This window comes from Anas acuta, chromosome 1 (genome assembly GCF_963932015.1).
Source record: "Anas acuta chromosome 1, bAnaAcu1.1, whole genome shotgun sequence".
Taxonomy (NCBI): Eukaryota; Metazoa; Chordata; class Aves; order Anseriformes; family Anatidae; genus Anas; species Anas acuta.
Window position 1 is genome coordinate 192,577,639 of NC_088979.1, and position 23,612 is coordinate 192,601,250.

At 38.7% G+C, this 23,612-nt stretch overlaps 1 protein-coding gene across 16 annotated transcripts in view; it reads right to left on the reverse strand.

The window, feature by feature from the left end:
- Positions 1-23,612, reverse strand: part of MAGI2 (membrane associated guanylate kinase, WW and PDZ domain containing 2) — a 758,260-nt gene that overhangs the window by 13,990 nt on the left and 720,658 nt on the right. For 12 of the 16 annotated variants that reach the window (XM_068669894.1, XM_068669893.1, XM_068669891.1 and 9 more), the window contains one exon: positions 9,697-9,835. The exons of 1 other annotated variant lie outside the window; for it this stretch is intronic. In XM_068669894.1, coding sequence (XP_068525995.1) covers positions 9,697-9,835 — 139 coding nt within the window. Of the gene's footprint in view, positions 1-3,726; positions 3,838-9,696; positions 9,836-23,612 lie in introns of all 16 variants that reach the window. 3 more of the 16 variants (XM_068669899.1, XM_068669897.1, XM_068669898.1) reach the window with 2 other exon arrangements.

Here is a 23,612-nt window from a genome sequence, read left to right on the forward strand (position 1 = left end):
TCCCCTGCTTTGGCTGGTAAGTCTGACTGCCAGTTTACATGAACAAAGCCAAGGATAATGTTTGTTCATCTGTTTTAGCTACTGTAGTTTAGCTGTAATTAGCTACACTTTACACCACATTAGTAAAGCTACTCCAGTATATTGTGTTATAATAATTAAGCCTTAGTAATAAGAGAACTTGCTCAACACCCTTATTATTAAATCTTTGCTCAGATGTGGGGGAACACTGCCAATTTTGGTGTGGATTATAAAGCATGTGGATTAGTGAGGTTTTGCTTTAATAATAATACTGAGTAGTCAACTAGGAATTTTAATCTTTAAAGTGGTTTTCAAGCATTAAATAATTAATCCCCATAACACTCTCATGAGATAGGTAAGTAAATATTACTATTCCCATTATACAGATGGGGGAAGTGTGAGTTAGAGAACTCAGCTGGACTGGCCAAAAATCACTGGAGGTGTAATTGCAAAAGCAACATTTAGGACTATAGAATGGACTTGGTAGTTCTGCATTTAAATGTCAGGAAATGGCATCGTTTCACTAGAAGCTCAAAAAACATAGCCACGAAACTCAGAAAGTCTTCCCATCTGTCTTTCCTCCTTTCAAAACTGTTTTCTATTTCTGTATCAAGGGATACCTGTGAAAAAGGTCTATATATCTTTTAAAATAGAATGTTGCTGTACATATATATACACATATACTGTTATTTAACAGAAGGATGTTCTACTTTCCTGCCAGCTGCTACATATTTATTAAAAACTAAGGACGTGTTTGCAAAACAAATTTTAATATTCAATTTTGTCCTTGAATAGTTTTTACCCATAGCAATAAAACAGCTAGAACCTTTGGGAGCTCATATTCAAATTGCCTGATGGTTTTAGGCCAATTTTATTAACCAGTATTTTGATACTTTTTTTTTTTTTTTTTTTTTTTTTACACACCACAGGTTCCTGAAATTAAGTTGGTGTTGCTAGAAATAACAAGGTGGTATTGGAAATGCAACATGAATATGAATGAATGTTTGCAGTTCCATCAAGGTGGTTGCAGAAGGAAAGGGCACTTTTCCAAAATGACTATTGATTTTTACACTCACATCAGATGAATGATACATGGGCTAGTTCAAGTTTCGAATAACAGCTAACCTCAGCTCTGGAGATTTGTAAAGTGAGTATTAAAAGTAGGATGAATTGGATTATCTAATCAGTACTCTGAACAGGTAGGACTATCTGTCTTAAATGCACAGACCAAGATGCTTTAGCCTTGTATTATACAAAGATAAAAGCTTCTGACATACTATCAGGGCTAAAGAACTTGAAGATTTTGGTTTGCAGATGACTGGAGATTTCTGAAGGCTGGAGATTTTCTATATCTAAACAATAAAACACAATATAAACTCCCAAATTGTTCATGCATTTTTGCAAATATAAATGCAATTGCCATTAGTTAGGGATACCAAACCCGTGGTGCAAGAAAGCACAGAATTTAGCCAGATGTCACTTGATCTGGGTGTACTTTCTAAACTACCTTCCAGCATCTGCATCTTTCCTGTGTTATATCTAACTTCAGGAAAGCCCACTGATCTTCTTCAATAAATAAGGATTTATACAAAATGGAACAATTTCTGTGAGAGAAATGCAGACTCATAACAGGTTGCCCTATAATGCTATGGTAGAATCACAGAACTGTAGGGGTTGGAAGGGACCTCGATAGATCATCGGGTCCAAACCCCCTGACAAAGCAGGTTCCTCAGAGCAGACTGCCCAGGTAGGTGTAGGGACCAGGTAGGGACCCCAGGTAAGGACCTCTCCTAAGACATGCCAGAAGGGTTATATCTGTTCTGCAACAGGAAATTTGATTCACATCCTCAGTCAGTGCTCTAATAGATGTGTCTTTCATTATGAAGGTAGAATAGCCACTATTTTGGTTGCAGCCTCCCTGCAAAACTGTCTCTTTAGGAAAATCCCTCCCTGGCTAACCAAGCTGTTCCATTAAAAACACCTGAAAGCAACACACTTTATAACACAGATGTTTTTATTTGTCTTGACATTACTTTTTTTTTTTTTTTTCTTTAAATCAGTCGGGTGTTTTGGTTTTGGTGTTGACCCAAAATGAATTACATTTGATTTATGGATATAGTTTGCTGGGAAAAGTTCTGTCCCAAAACTTTCTGCCCAATAAATAATCTGTGTGACTGTGCAAAACTGACTTGAGATATATTTATAGAGGATCTGCATTTCTACTTATTTCAGGAAGACTTATTTCCTGTGTCTGTTATTCTACAGGAGAAAAAAAAATAAATAAAAGTAATGCATAGAAAGTAATGGTTATTAATGTCTAACACTTGTGGTGGAACTACAACTCACTGAGCATCCTGTGTGTGACAACTGAGACTTGCAAATTGGCCCTACCACCAGGCTGGACTTCTATCCTCATGATCCTTTGACCTACTTTTCTCTATGTGCCTAAGACGGCAAAGCAGAAGTAAGGTAAGGATGACTACAAGGACTGGTGCAATTCAGAGTTTTACACTACACAGGCCTCACAGTAATGAAGAAGTTCCTCAGACTAGTTTCTGGTGGGGAAAGACACCAGTGTACAGTACAAACTCTTGAACTACATTGGTGCAATTTTTCAAATGGCCTCTAGATGCGTCTAGTTCTGCACTAGCAAAATACGGGGGCATGTCTGCTTTCCAAAAATTCTTCCTTGTAGACACAAGCTGGAAATAACCTGTAACTGGAAACACCTGCAAGCAATTGATTAGATTATCCTGATTTGCATGCCCAAAATTGGTCACTTAAACACAGATTGCTGATGGGGGTTATACTGGAGGAACTGCTCAAAGCACAGAGGCTGGAGAATACCTTTGGGAATAGCTTCCTTTCTATTTCCAATCTGTCTGCTTCAATAGCGTGAGACTTGCCTTATAATTATAGCAAATACACTACAGTGTGCAAAGTCAATAACAGCAGGGAGACTGAATTCATCTGAACACTTCTGAGTTTTCTGTGATGACAGCAATCAATAAAAAATATGAAAAATACATTTTTCTTTTCCTTTACTTTCCAGGTATCATTTCTGGTCTGTGACCATGTATTACAAATTTGATGTATCTGAACAACCTGTGCAGTAGGATCTGATTTATGAAGAAAATTGCTTGAAATCAAGTGCAAAGTGCTATGTGTAAATTCCGCATAGCCACCAGGTTTAAAAAATGTGTATTGCATTACAGAGTGCTCCAAATAGTCTTCAATTTTACATTAGTTATTTCTTCAAGAGGCTGCATATAAATATGGTTTGAGATCATTATCTAACTTCCACCTTCAAATCAGTAATATTTTTGGAAGCCAAGTACCATAAGGAAGAGGATAATTATGGCTTTGGCTCTCCGTAGTTTAAGGTTTGCTACCTGAAATGTCATATTCATACCATTAATTTTTGTAATGAGAACAAGCAGATATATGGCAGACTTATTGATGTGTTTCTTGCACTAGCAGTATTGGAACTTAAAGAACTATCTATAAGTGATGTAGTATATTAAAAGACTTTTGTAAAATGCAGGGGTGCTTCAATATCTAAGATAATCTTTTATGAGAGGAGAGCTGAATGCTTAGAAACTACTTAGAGAACTAGTGTGTAAGAAAAAGCTGGAAAAGACTCAATTAACAATTGTGAGAAACAAAAGCATATTAGAGAAAGATAATATACATGCAGAGTTTACAAACCGTGTCTTTAGGGTGGCCCAATAAGTAGAAATATGGGGACCCATGCTTGTCACTTTTCATGCACATGGAGAGACTGGAAGGTACCATTCCTAAAGGAAGGGGAGGAACAGCCTAGGACCAATCATTAGAATTAACAGAACCAGTGACATAAAGATATTTCACTATTGTTAGAGCAGAGAATTCTTAGTATGCTTAGAACAACCGAGTAAAAAGCTTAAAAGTAACAGGAAAGAAGTATTTCTGTAAAGCGAAGACAAATAAGCATGCTGTAAGTCTAAATATTAGTGAATAATTTCAACTACTATGCATATATATTCAGGAGGTAGAGTCACTTGGACTGTGGATATGGAGTACATCTTGAGGTGCTTTTTGAAGGAGTTAAATGAAAAGCAAAGGGTTTAAAAATTTCAGAACTGTGCCAATTTGTATGAAAAATCCTTACATTGGTAACAACTCTGACATTTTTTTGGTTTAGTCAGTGGCATAGTGCTCAAACATGAACTAAGTTTCTTCAAGACCCTTCAAAAATGGCTTGCTGCTAGATAACTTGTACTTTTTGTTTGTTAACCAGCAACGACTTTGTGTATACTGGAACTTTACTTGTTATGTACACAGCTTGTCCTCCCTTAAATAATCAAAAATGAATCTAAACTCTAGCTCTGCAAAATAACGTCTTAAACCAACAGGGTGAGTTTTCTACATGATTTAGCCTCAACACATCTTGAAAACACACAATGATACATGTCTTTTTAACAGGACATGTCTTTTAACAATGTCAAACAAGGTGAAAGAGAGAGGTGAAGAGCAACCACTATGCAGAGCCATGAAGTGCCAACCAGCCATGAGACACAGACATCTTGTTCACCAGACCTTGCTGACTCTGGTCCTCCAGGAACAGCAGGAACAAGGCCAGACCCAGATTTCCAGGGCAGGGCAATGGAAAGGTTTTCAAAAACCTTGCTGTGAATGGGCTGGAGTCTCTAAAACTTCTAGCTTTCTGCAGGAGGTGTTGGGCAACTTAAGACTAAGTGGGAAACTACCAAACTTGATAGAAAGTATGGTTTTAAAGTCCTACTGTGAAAGCAGGAAGGGAACCAAACAAACTTTTGTCTAGATGTTCCTTACAGGTTCAGTGTTCTTCCTCCCTCTTCAGCACCAGAAGGGAAGCAGGCTGGGGATGGAGGTTGTGCCTTACCAGAGAGATGGAGTCCACCCACAAGTCACCATTCAAGGTCTAACCATGCCTCAGAGTCCTTCACCTTTTTTCCTTGTTTGCAATTATTTGGCTGTAAAATTTATTACTTTGAGATCTTTCTAATGACTCACATATTTTAATATAGTTTTGTGTAATAAAAGGAAATGCTAGGAGCAGCAAGCCAGAAGAAGCAAGTTGCCAGGATTGCTGAGACTAAGAGTGAATTATCACAGGTTTTCCTAGGGACCTTCTTCCATTGATATTTAGGGAAAAATAGTGGTTGTTCTCAGAGAAAACTGCAGCTTCCTGGGGCTGATCTGTCATTAGAGTTAACTTGCCTCTTGCAGAGCTCATTGCTGGATGGGGAGGCTGCGATTTGTTAGTTTTATTTAAACTTGAATGTTACTATCTTTGGATTTTGTGAACGCTTTTTTCCCACATTTTGCCTTTAGGGATGCCTCTTCATCCTAATGCTTGGCTGCGCAATATAGATGTGTTTCTGATGGTGTTTGTACAGCAGTGGCTAAGGCCTGTAAAATACAGTGCCTGTAATTAGGCTCCCACAGAGTGAGCACCCAGTATCTCCTGCTGAAGTCAATAACCTCTCAGACAGATGCATAAACAGGGAATTAAGCAGCCATTTTGAGAAAAAATCTTGGTCTGCTGTTTTAATCAAGTTGTATTTAATGCTGGGCTGAGAAGTGCTCAGAGATAAAGCTTTGGCTGTGCATTTTGTCTCGTGGTGTGTGCGGGACCTCGTGTTCCCTGCAGCAGGACTCCCTGGGCACTAAGCGCGCTATATATGGTTGGGATCCCCAGCAGCACCTCTACTATTTCTTCCACAGTAATCCAATTTCTCACAGTGATCTTGCTTCTTTGCAGAACATATCTGGCAGGCTATTTCCTGTGAAACATGATGCTGCTGTTCTTTGGGGTTGGATGAGCTGCGGTAATTCACCTTCTGTGGAAGCCCAGTTTCTCTGGCTACCCTTATCCTCAGCAAACATGTTCTGAGATTCTGGCTGATAAAACATCTGTTTTCTAAGCTTCTTTTGCTGCACTCTGCTGTGAAATCAGCTTCCATTTCAGAACATTAATCATATCCCTGCTCCTTCACATATATTCTGATAGAGCAGGGTGCGCTAGCATAGGATTTCTGGCTACGTGGGGACTTCTCTCTCTGAAGGGCTCTAGGATCTCTGGAATTTTTTTCCAAGCACAATCAGCAGCCAGACTTGAGGTAAATGGTGCATTTGCAGCACTCTTTTCCTTCCCCCAGGTTTAAGCAATGCCTCAGCTCATCCAGGTTTTCCTGGGATGTACTTATAGGGACAGATTTCCAGGTGGTATAAACAAGCATAACTCATTCAGGAGATTTACACCCTCTCAGGGGTGCTTTCAGTTTCTTTGCTGAATGCTTTCTACTTTTCAATACACATTCTTCTGTTTCACTGATCACTTTCTTATCACTGATGTCTTTTCCTTAACACTGCTTTTACTGATGCCAATCATATCATCATTCCTACAGTGGTATTTCTTGTACTTAAGTACATACTGTCATATTTTGCACTAACAGAACAATGGTTCCGGAATTTAAAAAGAATTAATTATATCACACAAATAAAAAGTAGAAGAATGAAAGACAATAACGTGGCATTTTTTGGCCATTTGGTTTCAGCTATTCTAGGTAAGCTTCCTTCTTAATGCCGTGAGTCTGAATGTCATTGCTGTTGGAAAGGACTCAAAATGCAGCATTACTACAGCTGAGTTGGGAAGCCCTGATTTTTCACCAGGAAAGGATCCTGATACCCCTCCTCTTTGTTTGCATTCCTCCCTACTCTTTTGCACCATTGCAATCCAGATGCTAGCTCAGTCCTGCAGCCTTGCATTTTGATACTCAATGAAATCTTATTTCCCATTGAAGGGGTATAGAACTGGACACTGATGATGATAAGAATATTTCTGATGTGCTTGCTAAAAATAAAAAAGGCTGATTCTTTCAGTAAAATCTGCAATTAGTCTTGTTACAGCTCAGCTGTGTGGTTCTGGTAGGAAGAAAAGGGAACTACTAAGTTTGGACTAATTTGTCTTATGTCCTCAGGACCACTTTGTCCTTGAGTTATTGTCACAATCTTCTTTGTGTTCAGTTTCCCACTATTTGGAAAAAAAATCTTTTCTGTCAACAATACGCTGACAGATGCTCTTTGCAGTGCACTGACTTATCTTTGAGGTTCTGGCTTTCTTGAGGAATGCCCTTTGGTTTTAATCATTTCTATTTGTTATCTTCTGTTTTCAACTTCCTAAGAGGGTGCTGTTGATTTTTATGTGCACCTTCTTTTTGTTCTATTAACACTTCTCATTGCATTGGAAATTAAATAGGGAGGATTTGAATATCTCAGATAATTTCATCTTCTTATTTTGTTTCCATTCTATCTGCAGACTGGACACAGTCTTAACATTTCTCTGCCTGTGTCATGTTCACATTAAGAACTGCAGACACGTGGATGTTATCCTCTGCTGTTATACTTTCTGTAGGTTGTGTTAACGCTACAAAGGGATTTCTGAACACTTCTGCTTTTCAGTGCAGTAGGCAAACATGGATTTCAAGCACTGTTGCTTAGTTCTTCTCTCATAAGGAGCAGTAAGCTGGGGGTGCAGCTAGGAAAACGTTTAACTCTTTCCTGGTAGCAAATATTACGGAATCATAGAATCAGAATCATAGAACCAGAATCATAGAATAAAACAATCTAGGTTGGAAAAAACCTTCAAGATCATCAAGTACAACCGTCAACCTGACCTACTGACTCCCAACACCAAATCAAGTGCCTTAGTGCCAAGAGTGCCTTAGTACTTATATCACAGTCATCTGCATTTTGACACAGCCTTTCCTCTAAGCCTTCCAAATGACTTTTCAAATGGTGAGCAAAGCTTTAAACAGTCCTGTGAAGTCACATCATTTTTTTCTGTTATCACTACAAGCTGTGCCTATATTTGTAGTGGTTTATTTGTATTTCCTACTTGGGTACTTTTGGGAAAGGGAAAGCTTGTGCTCTTTTATACCTGTTGGGGGATTTGTTTTCTCAGAACAATGCTATAAACACATTTTTTTTCCATCTATTTACAATGTCTTATGACTCTGGAATAAGGTACAGATCTATAAGATTGCATAAACATATACATTTATTTTAAGATCTGCCATAAGCCTAGGTTTATGAGTCATCCGGAACTGGGATCTTAAGAAAGTCAGATTTGGAAAGGCTCTGAACTGTAATCAGATCTGGTATGGATTCTTTGCTCTCAACAGCCTCCTGTGACCCCCATTATATTAAATCATTTTCTGAGGGATGAGAGAACGGCTGGTACATGCCTTTGCTATTTGAGAAGGATTACTATTGCTAAGTCAGTCATGGACTTTTGTTTGCTCTTTCATTAAAAATGTTGCACCTCTCTCTATAAATCAAGTTTGGAGGTTATCTGAATCTCTGCTGGAGTTCTCCCTGGAGGGGTTATATATTGGCTAAAATTGATATTAAATATCTTTGTACCAATTTATCATAATCACTGTTAGCTATTCTGGCTTTGTTCTCACTCATAAAAAATACGACTGGCTGACTTTATCATCAGGTGAGCTGAGAAACTCCTGAAAGCTGGTAAAAATGCAACAAACACTTTGCCAAGTATTGCCTCAGCCACAGGATTGTCTCTAGTTCAGAGGGGAAAATGGTACAATTACTACATAGACTGACAGCTGGCAAAGCACTGGCTTTCAGTGGAACTGACTAACGTCTCCAATAGAGGTATTGAATTTATGTTGATAGCAAAGGCTGACTTGAACCTACATTTAAGCCTAAGTATTACTTTGCATTTTCATACATACTGCAATTACTGATTTTAATAGGAAATTACATTGGAACTTCAAACAGAACATTGGAAATTGGATGTTCTAGGATAAGGAAGTTACGGAATGATCATTTACAAAAACAAAAAACAAGCCTTTTGCTGAGATATTTAAGGCTCAGTTTTGGATATCGTAGAACTTATGTAAATATATGAATGTCATGCTGTATTTTAGAATAAGATCTGTAAGACTTGATTTCCATTCAAAAAGTTTTTTGTTTTTTTTTTTTTTGTCTTTGAATGATCTTTGGGTAATTTATTTTTATTTCTTGTCATCACATTAAGATCTTATATTATCTAAGTAACTCACAGTTTGAAATATTTGAAGTCCCAGAAAAGTCCCAGAAACAAAATGTGAGAAGAATGGATCTTGCTTTCTGACCATGTTGAGAAATCTCCTTTTCTATTCAGAGTTAACTTCTACATGATCAACTGTGTATACTGTCAGAGATAATACTGTGGGTGGGGTTATCAAGGAAGTACATTCTTTTTAATGCTTTGAGTTTAGATCTGAGCTGCTGTGATTCAAAATGTTCAGAGAAGTACCAATAGAGGAAAGAAAAGACAGCTTACAGGCAAATCAGCAACTCCCAGCACACTCAGAGATGTCCCCTAAAGAGTTCAAAGTGCTTCCTCCAATGCACATCTTCTAAGCCATTGCCTGTGTCAGGAGGGCAGCTGAGGACAGTGAAGTACATATATAGGGTCTTGAGCCAAGAAAGCACTTAAATGTGAATAAGTCCACCTGTACTTAGGTAAGTACTTAAGTCCATACTTAATGTGCCCCAGCACATGACGATATATCAATCTGCTACTTAACACCAAAGCAAATTTATATAGGTGCATGCAAATAGAAAAATGTAAAGATGAAAACCCACCATATTCAGGGACCTGGCCTGTTCCGCGTTTCAACAACAGTCGCACTCTCCTGCCACCAGACTTGATTAGCTCTATTGCTCTGGCATGTGTCATGTCCCTTGTGCTTTCTCCATTGATTTCAATTATTTGATCTCCTACCTGTCAGGTAAGAAGAACATCGAGTCAGACAGAATTGCAGGAAAATGAGCATTTCAGAAAGAGACATATTCAATGAATCACAGATTACTGGAATGACAGACAGACACATCAAGGCAAATTTGTTCCTGTCTGTCTGAGGGATATCACTGGCAGATTAAATAACCTCTGAGATGGATTCTGAATGGGGCGTATCAAATGCTGCTCATCTTCTGCTGAAATCAGTGTAACGTGCTTATAACCTCTATTGTGCCTTGTATACGTAAGAGTTTTTTTGAACCACTTGATATGTTGGAATCACTGGAAACATGCTACCCATGCTACACTTCAGCTTGAAGTGTTGTGCTGGCCTGAGAAGACTGTTGCTGCATGTAACTGGCTGCTTTCATAGAGAAAAGAGAGGGTCAGGGTGCAAATACTGAGATCTGCCATTGGACTATCCAAATCTTGGTAGCAAAGTTTCACACCAGGTTTAGAATTATCATGAAGCAAGCTAGGAAAGAAGGAAAGGTAAGCTGCTGTGGCTGCCACTGCACAGACCATGCACATCTTCCGGATTCTCAGGAAGATGTTTTGAACTATTTACCTACAGGTGGTTTTTGCTGGGATGTCCATTCAGAGCAGCAGTCCTCACAGCTCTGATTACAGATTTCTGCCACTGATTTCCCCACTGCATTGCAGCCAGTTAGCCTCATTGGTACTTCTCTGCCTCTATTTCTCTGGCTGCGAAGCAGGGCACTGATGCCTGTGTCACCCCAATCTCCTTCCCTGCCTTGTCTCCTGCTGGGATGTTCTGCCTCTGCTCTGCTCAGTGAGAAGAGCTGGCTTTGGATGCTAGAAATCCCTCACTAAATAGGGGAGCACTTCCTTTCCATGGTCATGCACAGTAGGCAGCAGCACATGGAGCAAGCAGCAGCTGTACAGCTTGCTTGGTACTGCAGCACCACGGCCACACACTTGTTTTGTGTGATGGTTCAGTGAGCAGCATGGTGAGGTGATGCCAGCCCAGCATTCACAGCACCACAGCCTTTGGAAGGAAGGTTTTGCAGCTGCACTGAGGATGCCTCCAAGCCCTGTTGACTCGTGTGAAGATCCCAGTGTTGGTCCAGGTGACGTGCATCCAAGAGCTGCTCAAGGGTCTCAGATGGGTGGGCTCAGGAAACTCATTTATCAGTGTCACGAGAGCACATCTGCTCGGTGGGATCACACCTGCCTTGGTCTGCATCTACAGCCTCCTCACTGTGGGGAGCTGAGCAGATCCAACTCACTAAAATAGCGATGCTGCACGCATCTGAGAGAGGGTTTTAAAGAGGCTATACAGTTTTCAAGATGATGGGTACTTCCCTTTCCTCTCACAAGCCTCTCCTAACAAAACCAGCTCTTTGCTGGCCTTGGACATTGAAATGTTTTCTGTTTTATATGCTTTCTTTGCTACTATTGTATTTCTGTCAACTGAAAGCATAATCCTCCAGAGGCTTTCCTTCCTTCCCGAGTCTGAAATATAGTATTTACCAAATAAATGTGCATAATATGAGATGTCAACAAGACTCCTAGCATCAAAGAAAACTGGAAGGGATGTCAAGAAGTCATCTAGTCCCTACTTTTGTTCAGAAAAGATGTTACTAAAAGCACTATGGCAGTTTCTCTATAAGAATTCATACCTTGTCAATAGGAGTTGCAGCCTATTTTAAGAACTCTCCCAGGATACTGTACGCAATCTCTTTCAGTACTTTATTTAACTAAAAAGTCATTGATCCGAATAAAACCTCTGAGCCTTGCTATCGTGCTCTTTATTTTCTGTAGGCTGAGCAGTGGAGGAAAAAAATCAGGATTATTTAGTGTCAAAAGGCCTTATTTTTGCAGCGCAAATTTCTTTCTTAGAGGATTGTCTCCTTTAGGAGGAATGGACATGTATGTAGCATGCAGTACAGATTTTTAGACACTTCTGATGATATCCAGGCCAATGTGACATGCAGCAGAGGTACTCTTTGGATCATGCAGTGATCTCCACTGGGTTTGTCCATGCAGGTCTGTTCGTGTCACCCTGACTTTTGCAGTGCTGGTAGGATGTAGCTGCACACACACAAAACAAAACCAGAAAATCCGTATTGCCACTTCTGCAGCACAAACATGAAAGATGGATTTATTGTACTCTCCCTACAAGAATGTTAGTAAGGCCAAACACAGACAAAATTCCACCAGTTTGGGAAAACCTGCTTCTAAATGTCGTGAAACAATTAAATCCTCATAGAAATCCTGTAAAAGTCAAGTCAGATTTTGCAGAGGCTTAAATATAGCTCCTTTTTGTGCCATGTTGCCTGGATATACCATGTTTTGCAGAAGGTATTTAAAATGATCTTGTTAACATGTTTTGAGAGAAGAAGTGCCAGATTAGATCAAATGAAGGAGGTGTTTTTAACACTCCTTGATATATAGCCTTTAAAATGAGTAATGATGAAAGCTGTTCAGTGCACGCACAGTCCTTCAAATAAAATCTTCTACACTCCTGAGCAGAAAGACAGGAGGAGATTTTAATACAGTTTAATATGTAAAAAGGTTAAGTTAATGCCATATTTTCCCTTGCTGTTTGCCTTTATTCTGTTCTCATTGGTCAATATACAGGAACTATCTTGTATTAGTGTAACCTTTTCTGTATTTCAGTATTTTTTTTTCTCTATAGTCAGCAAGTAGCTGATTTAATAATTCCCTCTTTTTAATATAAAATCATATGTGCAAATAACTTTGGAAAACTTAAAAAAAATATATATATTAAAGCCTAGCATTCCGGTTATGTGACTGAAGGAGGGGAGAGAAACAAGTATGCAAAAATTAGGTACTCTGAAATTTCCATTACAAGATTTGAGACCAGAGTGAAAATAAATAGTGGCAGGAGCCGTGGGTTATTTGTTTTCCATGCATTTGTGTATTGTGGCTGACTGATGTATAAATGAAACATGCTGCCTGTGCAGCACAAACCCAGGTCTGATTAGATATGGAAAACAACACAGAAGAGAAATGTTATGAATGCTCTTGCCCTTAGAAAAGCTTCAATTAGACTTCCCCCTATCTAGGGAATTCTTACAAAAGAGAAAACCTTGACTGAGAACTGGTTTCCCCTGTGTCTAATAAGGTATGGGTTCTTATTCTGTATTTTTTATTTATTTTTTACTTTTTTTTCCAGTTAACATTTAAAACCTGCTTGCCTTCCCCCAGCCCTGTGACGTTTGATACAGGAGGCTGTCTCTCTCTCTACTTAGGTGGCTATTTTCAGAAAGCAAAACCTTGTCTTAAAGCAAAAGCTTCTTGTGTGACTCTTGACAGATACTGCTAGTGTAGATCATTCACTGGAGAGAGGGAAAGACATGGAATTTTGTGCTGAGGCTATTTCTGCCTGTTTAAAACCCAGTAATTGTTGAAGAGGAGCTCAGGTATACCCGCATATTGAAGTTACTCTCTTTTCAGGATCAGAGGTTGGTTCCTGCAGTTTTATGCCACACATGACCTTTTCTTGGTAATTCTCTTCTGGGTACTTCCAAGTCTGTACACAGTCTCAAAACTGTAGATAATATTAAGCTAGGGGGTAAGCAAAACTGATCAAAATGATAAAAATCTTCCCATGTGGGAGAAACAATCTTGTTAATAATGCTCCCAGAATAAGATTTTTGCATGTTTGTCGCACATCAAATCTGTGACTCATGATTAGCCTGGACTCTTTACTCTGAGGGTGGTGAGGCACTGGAACAGGTTGCTGAGAGAAGCTATGGATGCTCCATCCTTGGAGGTGTTCAAGGCCAGGCTGGATGGGACTTTGGGAAACCTGGTCTGGTGGGAGGAGTCCTTGCCCATGGCAGGGGTTTAGAACTGGGTGATCTTTAAGGTCCCCTCCAACCCAAACCATTCTGTGATTCTGTGATTCTATGATTCCAAGACTTCCCTGCAGTCTTATCTAGACAGTTACCCCTTATTTTAAACTGCACATCTAATTTTGCTACCCTTAAAGAAACACAGTGCACTTCAGTGAATTTTATCATATTGAGTGCTTCAGTATGAAAAGTTCATTTTGAAATCTAAGTCAGTTCCTCAAAGCCTTCTAAGACTTCTAATAACCTCTTGGCATTAAGAAATGTTACTATTTACCAATAACTCTCTAGTTATTGATGAAATTATTGAATTGAGCTGGTTTCATCGCAGACCCTTCAGAACCACACTTGTAATTTCACACTTGTAATCCTCCTTCAGGAACAAAGCATTCAGAACATCCTTTGAGAGTCATTATTTCCCCATCCTGACTGTGAATTTCCTACAAGCTGCTTTTGAAAGGTGAAAAGAAGATGCCTCATACCTTCTCTATCCCATTGTTGCACAAAGAAATAAAAATGAAAATAAAAAAGAAAACTAGACTGATATGACAAGGTTTGTTTTTCACAACTTATGTGTTATTTTTTTCAACTTTTTGATAACTTGCCACAGATTATTTCTGGGAATGAAAGTTAAAGGAATTTTAGTCTGCTAATGTATTTTAAAAGTAAGGGATATGTTTGCTTTTCTCTAGTCTGCTACCAACTTTCTTGTCCTCCATGAGTTCTTGGAGATTGTTACTAATAGTCTAGAAATTACTTTCTCTAAATCACTGAGCATACGTGAAAATCAACAACTTCAGCTGACTTGAATCTTAAAATTCTTTAAGCAGTTTTCTCCTTAATCTTATCTCAACTCATTTCTTTTTGTTGAAATTGGTGTACTGTTCAGAAAATTGTCCTTCTGAATAACTCAATGAAGATTGATAGAAAGAAAGCACTGAATATTTCAGCCTCCTCCACATTCTCAGTGAGTGATGGACCTATACTTTCCTTCTCTTCATATTTATTTTAATATATTTATGTTACCTTGTTACCTTTTATACTTTTCTTGCAGACTGCCTGTATATCATTCTGACACATTTAATCTTCCTTATGCATCTAATGGGACACCAGCCACCTAACAGGTGTTGTAGCATCAAGCTTTGACTGTCTGAATCCTTTATTGGGTATGACCCTGTGGCATTAGCTCCTTTCATGGAAAGTGACACATTTGAATATCAGTTTCTTATTTATAAGAGTCATTTCAGCAAGCTGCCTTTTGTGGAGATATAAAGCTTTTTGCATGAGACACCAGAATATTCCAAAAGATAAGCTTCAATGTCGCAACATCATCATTTTGCACGGTGTTTGGTTTCTCTGTCACTTTGCACTTACAGATTTCATTTTTTTTTTTGTCAAGAAATTAACATAAAAAATAGTTCCCAAAGTCTGTGGAGTTAGCCATCCCTAAAATTACACCTTCAACTCCTACACCATTCAGGTGCAATTTTTTCACGACAGCCTGAGAGGATGCGTGCATCCTAATCACCAAGTTTTATATGCACAAACAGCACAGGAAAGGTTTGAGAGTGCAGCACTTGAAACACAATATTTTAATCTCACAAAGCCACAGACTGCCTTTGGCTCTGTAGAATAAATGTTAACCTGAAGGTGTTGTTGCATGGGGTCTGTGGCAGTTTGGTTGCCAGTCGTGAACCAGCCAATGGATCCCTTTCTGCTCCCAACAGGCAGGCCTTGCACTGTGGCACCCCCCCAGAAAACGGCACCAGTTCTGATTTGTGACCTTCCTGGCTGTCTTCAGCAGAGATGACAAAGCCTGAGCGATCAGACATTCCCACCAGCTGAAGGCTGGCAAGTTGGCTGGGTAAGTGTGCATGTCTGTTGCCTGAGATGTGTTTATTCTGAAGAAACACTCTCCAGCTATGAATCTGGCAACTTTTGCACACATCAATTTCTCATTATGCTTCTTTCTTCCTATCAAACGAGGCCCTGGCTGAATTTTCATTCCCTTTGATATAAATGCCTACCCACATCTACCGGTGCTTCTCCTGACCTGATGGCATTCGACAAGAAGAATTCTTCTCTTAGACTCTTACAGTGTCCAAGCACAAAGTAAACACTGAATGCTTCCCTCCACTTAATGCTTTTAAAGTTGAATATTAACAATTTAAATGTATTTGTGAAAGTAGTTTGTGTGTATGGGAAATGTCTCTTAACAAAATCTGTTCAAGTTAATTCAGACTCTCCATCCATGCATAAGAACAACTGAGCTATAAAATTGGGCAGCATGTTTTCTGGTAATAATGAGAAGATAATATTCCTAAGGAGTGTTTAAGTGACATCACTATTGATAGGTTAATTAGAAAGAAAATTGTAAAGCTTCTCTGAATCATTAGAATAAAGAGCTGCTATTACATGTGAGTTTCGCTGCAGAGTCTTTGTTCTGGCCATATTTTATAGTAATTATTACCTGTCTTGTTTAAAATAAAGCCAATCAGCACATACAAACAAAATTTCAGAAGTAGGCAAAATCAGAAGGAAATATATATAGCTTTACTGTAATAAAAGTTTTTCCTTGTTCAAACATACTTCTAAACCACTTGCGATAGCCTTGTGTATATTTGCTTCTGCTAGCTTGTAAGAAACCGTCTCTAAGCAGGTGTATAGTTCCCTGTTGCACAAAATGAAATTAATTGCATATGCACATTTTCATTCTATGTTAAATGAGGAAATCTAATGATAAAAGCAGCCTCAAATGATTTGTGCAGAGGGCATTGCTATCTGTCATTTTATTAATGCATTTTCTAATTAAACCTCAGGAAAGAGACTAATTACTCTTAATTACTTTTTATATGGGCATTCTATTTTTATAACGGAACTTTTTTTTCATATATATTTGTTGCTGTTGTTATTGTTAATGAGTCCAAAAGGCTGAGAGATTGTCTGTACTTGGAAACTGAACAAAATAGCAGCTCCAGAACATCTATTTTGGTGAATTTCCAAGTGATGTCAAGCCCTGATATCATTGCCTGGTGTTAGGCACAGGCTGGGTATCTGCTGTGCAAATTTCCTCACAGCAGAGAATTTGTACTGACGCTTGTAATGTATAGCTTGGTGTATTTCTAGTCTTGGACTTCCTCAAGTGTATTGTAGGTACATGTAGCTTGGATATCTTGGTAAGAGAAAAAATATTTCTCTTTGGAGGAATTACAAGGTTGTGTGCCTTGCACTATTTGAAGCAACCACCCATGAAGGTATTGAGTCACAAACTCTTCTGTTTGATGGCCATCCAGCTGTTTGAGCAGGGAAGCCACCTTTTCACCTTTTGCTGAGAAGAGGGAGAAATTTAGAATTCTATTACTGAAAGAGAACTTGGAAACTGGAAAGTGCATAACCGCATGTCTGTGCAGAATGGGGAGTGTATGAACGAAAATAGGGTTTGCAGTGGTTGGCAACTAAGGGGACTTATGATACTCTAGAACACCTGAAGTCTTCGTCAGCATTGCTGAAAAATAATCCATGTATATGTGAATTAAAGATGTCAAAGATAAAAGGAACATTCATTAACTTACTAGAGAAAAGTGTATACTAGTACATTTTTAAATAGTGCTAGGATGACTCAGTGTAGAATAATGTAATGTTAATAGCTATTTCACCACTGCAATCATGGATGGGAATCAGTAGAGACTGTAAAAAAGGAAAAAAAATAGTTTCTGATGTATTCTTGATGGACTCAGCCAGTCCCATTAAGCAAATGCAAAGTGAACTCAAGATTTACAAGCAGATTTTAAAGATCCTATACATAAGCCTAGGCATAAGTTTTCATGGAGAATGATCCATCCAAAGTTGTATCCAGACAGGAAAACAGAAAAGAACATAAACTCTGAACATAAGCCATGAAAACATTTTGAGGAGGAGACTGATAAAACAGAGCTAAGAATGTACTTTCAAACATACCAGAAGTGTGGAGCCTGTCAGAGAACCAAGATCTCAAAAAATAGCAAGACAGAAAAGACCACAAGAAAAAGATTAGGTGAATTCTTTGCATTGATGTTCACTGAAGAGGAGGGCAGCCAAAACCCTGCAAAGGGCCTGCTCAGCGGAGGGGCGAGATTGAGGAACTGGCTCCACCAGCAGTGCCAGTGGGAAAGATTGTAGAACAAATTGATGAAGTGAATAGGAAGAAACCACCAGAAGTACTCATCATGGCACTCATCCATGATTGAAGGAATTTGGATATGAAGCTGCTGAACTAGTAGCTACAGGATGTAATCTGCTGCCTACTTCGGTAAATGGCTTAGTAGCAGAGGAATGGGAAGTGGCAAGTGTGACACCAGTCCTAAAAGACAGTCCTGGAAAGTGACCAACTGAGTCTTACGTTCATTCCAGCAGACGGATGGAAGCAATAAGGAAGGTGAAGGTTAGCTGGCACATGGATAATTATGATATACGGGGGAAGGATCAGTGTGGCTTTTGTAGAGGGAAGCCATTCCTCACAGACCTGTTGCTGGCCACTGAAGCTGTCAATGACTATGTAGATAAATGAGATATGGTTAGTATACTGACATTTTCAGAAAGCTTCTAACAGTAAACTCTTCAGTAAAGGCTCTGCTGTGATGGGAGAAAGAATAGGGTCTTCTAGGTAAGAGATTAAATTCAAGGGGAAAAAAAAAGTTGGAAATAAGTGGTCAATTTTCACAATCAAAAGACCTTACCATAGTGATTACTCTGTTCAGCATATTTGTAAGTGGCCTGGTGAAGAGCTTGAAGATTGTGTGATAAGATTTGCAGGCAACATAATACCATGCAGGATTGTCAAATCTAAATGTAATGTTAAAAGCTGTGGAAAGATAGCACAATACTGTGTGTTAAAGCAGCAGGTGAAATTCAGTAGTGCTAAGTGCTAAGTGCAGTGCATGTGGAAAATTACACACACAATCACTCTAAATTAACCATTACCCCTGAAGAGAAATATCTTACATTCTTTATGGTTAGTTCTCTGAAATGTCAGCCCAGTCAAGAAAGCAAACAGAATGTTAACCATTAGAGAAAGAATAGGGAATAAAGGAGAAACCATCATTAAGTCATTTAGGAGCACCAATATCTTTAAAAACTTCAGGTTTTTCTAGTCCTTTTACCTCCAGAATGTGATAGACGGATAAATGGTTCAGAGGAGGCCAGTGAGGATGGTCAAAGGTGAAGAAGAGCTCCCTTACAGGGCAAGATGAAATAGATTGCTAAACATTGGCAGAAAAAGGTGTATATGATGTTGGTCAACAGAATAAGGGATAATATGGAAAATGAGGAAGTAATCATAATATTACTATGCTGTAGCTATGATTAAAAAAGATTTTTGTCTTGAAATAATGTAAACATTCATTTTTGAAACCCATTGATATAGCATATCAGGAATTTCAAAAGCATAAGCACATTCAAATAAATCACTAAAAGTAATTCTGGATCCTAAATATGAAAATTCCAGCATGAAAAAAATCTGAAAAGTGTTGCCTGCTGGAGGTTTGGATGTTGTTATAGCAGGTGAAGAATCATTTCATACATGTTCTATAGTCCTTCCCTAAGCATCATCTACTTGTACTTGGAGTGAAGATACTAGGCTGGGTAGTGGGCTGTAGGAATGGATCTAATATTTTCATCCTTTTACCTTCACAGGTGACCTCTTCCAGTTCTGACTTGTGGCAGTTTGGGGCAACACAGAAGAGAGGCTGCCTCTGTTATGCCTGTGGCTGGACAAAATGTTTCAGGTGTCAGAGCACATAATTTGGTTTCTCCATTTTTTTTCCTAATGCTCTGGACTCTTAATTTTTGAATTTACAGCTAATTATCTTTTTTGACCTGGAAACCCTTATAAATATTCCATAAAATATAGATTTAAATATGGTGCCTGTCTGCCAATTAAGTATTTTATTCATAAAACTTCATACTAAACTATTTTAAGCAAGATTATTAACTTGTTCTTTTTCATAGGTAGCTTGAAGGACTTTTCTATTAGGCATGGATTTACAAAGATACTTTGAATGCATCAGATTGAGAACATTTTTGAGAATATGATGTTAATTACATGTATGAGAGGTGTACTCTTTCTCCTTATCTTTCTGCAAACAAATTCTAACAAAAAAACCAAACAACAACACAGCTTTTTAGGGAAATGCTGAATAATAGCTCACCTACAGTTAATCCAGCCTTGATTTATTATGCTTTTATGCTGTCAGAATATATTCAGCATCCCTCAGGACCTCATTTTGCATTTCTTTGTTGTAGACACAAGAATGTTGATCAGCTTTATGTCTGCGTGTCAATATATTCTTCCTTGAGTTCTGCCAACTATACTAACCCAGCATGCAGCTCCTCTTACCACAGGCTGACACACAGCTCATATGCTCGAGTATTCCAGTTGAATTCCCAGAGATCAGATCAATCACACCCACTCTCTCTACAAGTGAGGTTGGACAGTGATGTATGTAGTAGGGAATTGGCACATGAATGAGATTACCCCAAAGGGACATGCAATTTGGTGGTAAAGCATAGCTAAACATTTTACCGTACTGTTCAGATGGATCACAAATCACAGAATAAATGGATGGGACAAAGAATATCTTTGTCTTTATGTTCCACTGTAATGACAGTGTTGACATTCACTGAATGCTTACTATGAAGGTAAGATTTATATTACAGCTTAAAGGAAGCCAGGTATGCCGCAGGATTTAAGGGTAAGTGCTACTTACGTAGGAAAGATTGGCTACTTAACTGACATGAATCACATTGTAGGCATTTGTCTTTCAGATATGTGCATAAAACTATAATAAAATAGAGGCTGGTGGAGCACTGTATCTTCCAGGAGCATTCTTGTGTCCCTTATGTGTGTGCATAACATCCATTTTTTAACATCTAAATATTAGTGACTTTTCAGCATGGTTTCTGACAGTCTTCTCAAGCCCTCACTCATTCTAAGTGCTCAGCAGTTGACTTCCTGCTGCTCTCAGTGCACCACCTGGAGAAGACCTTTCTGTTTATTAGGCTTCTTTCACCTTTATGCTTGCTGTAACCTCCATAAGCCTGCAAGAAGTGTTCCAATAGCAATATCTACTTTTCTCCAATAGTCTGAACATAGGACCTCATTGCTTTGTAAGAACTGGAGATTCACAGAAGTCACTCAGCACTTTATTTCCAAGGCTTCAGTTTTCTTTCTGATCCCAGATAAGACTCCAAACTTTGTTACAGCAAAAATCACACTGGCCAATTGTTGGTTTAATTTTTGGTTACTGTGATTGCCCTATATGTTTGTAAGAAAGCAATGACTGAACAAGCCATTTTTGCCTTCTTCCCATTTCCTTCCTGTAGCTTTCTTGGTTGTCACATCTACTGTGTGACAATTATTTGGCTCCTGTTTTTAATACTTTTTGTTCTAATCACTGTCAGGCTGAGCTGAGTTACTTCTTGCTCACCATACTTACAGGCTGCAACTGCTGGTGCATTCCACTGGAGACTGCATCAAATAACCCTGCAGTATAGGGTAATCAAAGATGGAGCATCTAAAACAGACACTGAGCTCTCTGTTAATGAGAAATCCAAGTGAGGCTCCCACCAGTGAAGAGCCAATGCAAGCTGTGGGGTCTGCACAGCAACATCCTCTTAAAGATTTACATTTATTGTAGAGTAAGGAATCATTCATTCTTCCTTCCAAACTTTTAAAGCTCCATTTCTGGCAGGAAACAAACAGTCTGCGCTTTTTCACATTTACTTCTTCCCTTTGTCAATGGCCCTACAAAAAGACGAGATAACCCCCTACCCACTACAGAAACTTTTTTTTTTTTTTCCTTTTTTTTTTTTTTTCCTGGAGGGTCTGAAGAAACAAAAGAAACAAAGCAGTAATATGTGGAGTGTGGAATCACAAAGGTTAGGAGACAATACCTGTGTGTGAAGCTGCAGGTACTGCCTGTGGTAGCTAGTAAAAAGTTTGTCTGTGGAATGGGAATCTCACAAATTGGTAGTAGTCCTTCCATTTCAGCTTGGATTTTGTCTTCTCTAAGATGTAAGACACCAGCTACTAAAGATAGTTTTTAAACAGAATGATGATACATTACATTATGACACAGGCTGAAAAGTGTCTGTGGAAGCTGTGTTATATTCATAGGGAATGCTAGCTTAATTGTTGGAAACAGATTACTTTTATCATTAAAAACCTATAAATCAAGGTCTGCTAAAAATGGATATAGTGATAAAATGACTAGACAAACACCAAGCTAAGTGTGTGTAACAACAAGCAGACAAGAAAGACAAAATGGAAAAATCCTATGATGAGCATGTAAGAAAAAAACTGCTGTGCACAGTATAAAAGCCTTCCCAGACACTGTTAGGACATAATTACCTGAAGCTGCTCTAAACTTTGCCTGCATTTCAGTTCTGCCTGTCTACCCAGCGAACCCAGAATAGCTCAAGTAATTTCTGAGTGCCTGACTTGAGACGTTCGGGAGTGTCCTGTTCTGAGGAGACGGGCTTATACTCCCTTGTTAAACTCCACTGCTGTACAGAGTTTTCAGAGTCTGGATAGATAGCTGCTTGCATATTTCATATTGCCTTGAGAAGTCTGAAGAGCTGTTCTCAGTCCTGATAAATGTCTTCTTGGGAATGTGGTTAGAAATAGCTAACTTTTACTTGACACTCTACTGTTCAGATGCATGGTACTGATGCTTTTCAAAGGAGACTTAAGCTAACATCTAGCATGGCTTAAGAGAGGGCTTTAATGTCAGAGTTTCACAGGTGCCCTGTCCTTGTTGCAAGCAAGATGCAAAAGCTATGTCATCAGAAGAAAAATAATAGAAGCAATTGCCTGACCTTGTATTTGGGATGCTTACAGAGAGAGAAATGACAGTTTTGAATACTGTTGAATATTTGCACATGGATTTTGACAGCAGTTTCAAATGAAATGCTTATGCCTTCCATGATGTGAAACCTCAGTTCTGTTTCCTTACAAATAAGACACAGGCTTCGTCTTGGCTACTTGCCTATTTGGGTCCTTGGCTCTTGAATATTGAATTCTCCTTTTTGCTAGAAATATTTCTTAATGTAGGTGGATAAAGTTTCTTGAATAAGGTTGGTGTGAATTTTGTTATCATGGGAAAGGATGAAATACAGACTGTGCTAATCTGCAGAATGCCATGAACCAGTCCACAGCATGGGTTGGTTACTATTATGGGGTGGCTCTTACTGCAGTGCTCTCTTGGCAAGCTAGACCAGACCAAAGCAACACAAATTCCTATGCAACAATAGCACAGAAGCTCATAATTGACACTGTAGGAATAGCCTTTCCCTTGTGCCTATTTTTAGCTCCAAGTCTGTACAAATGAAACAAAGAGAGGAGCACAGGCAGCAGAAAAGCAACAAATAGGAAAAAGGAATGAAGACTCAGAGAAGGAATTTAAAGCATGACAGATACAAAATTCTGCAGTGTCTGTGTTTCAGAAGTTGGTTCTGCACATATATTCAAAAAAAAATCTACAAAAGAATGAGAAAAATAATGTAGTAGGAGATATGAGAAAGCTAGCGATAGGGATAACTGGTGTACGTGGACTGAGAAAAATGAGTTGACAAGACAATGATACCAGAAATGTCAGAGATGAAAAGTATGACTTTCATGGAAGAAGTGAAAAAAAAGATGTAACTCACAAAGTGACAAAATGACACAGATGTACATTGTGTATAAAAAAGCACATTGTGCTCTCATTCTTCATGAATTTCACATTCAATAAGCCCAATCGTGCAAGACATTCTGTATCTTTGCAGCCCTCAGCCACATGTTCTTTGTTTGAAGCTGTGTTCAATAAGCATGCTGGCTGCAAGAGATACCATTCAAGGCAATAAGAGATCTGTTGATCATATCTCACACGTCTTGGAAACACTAC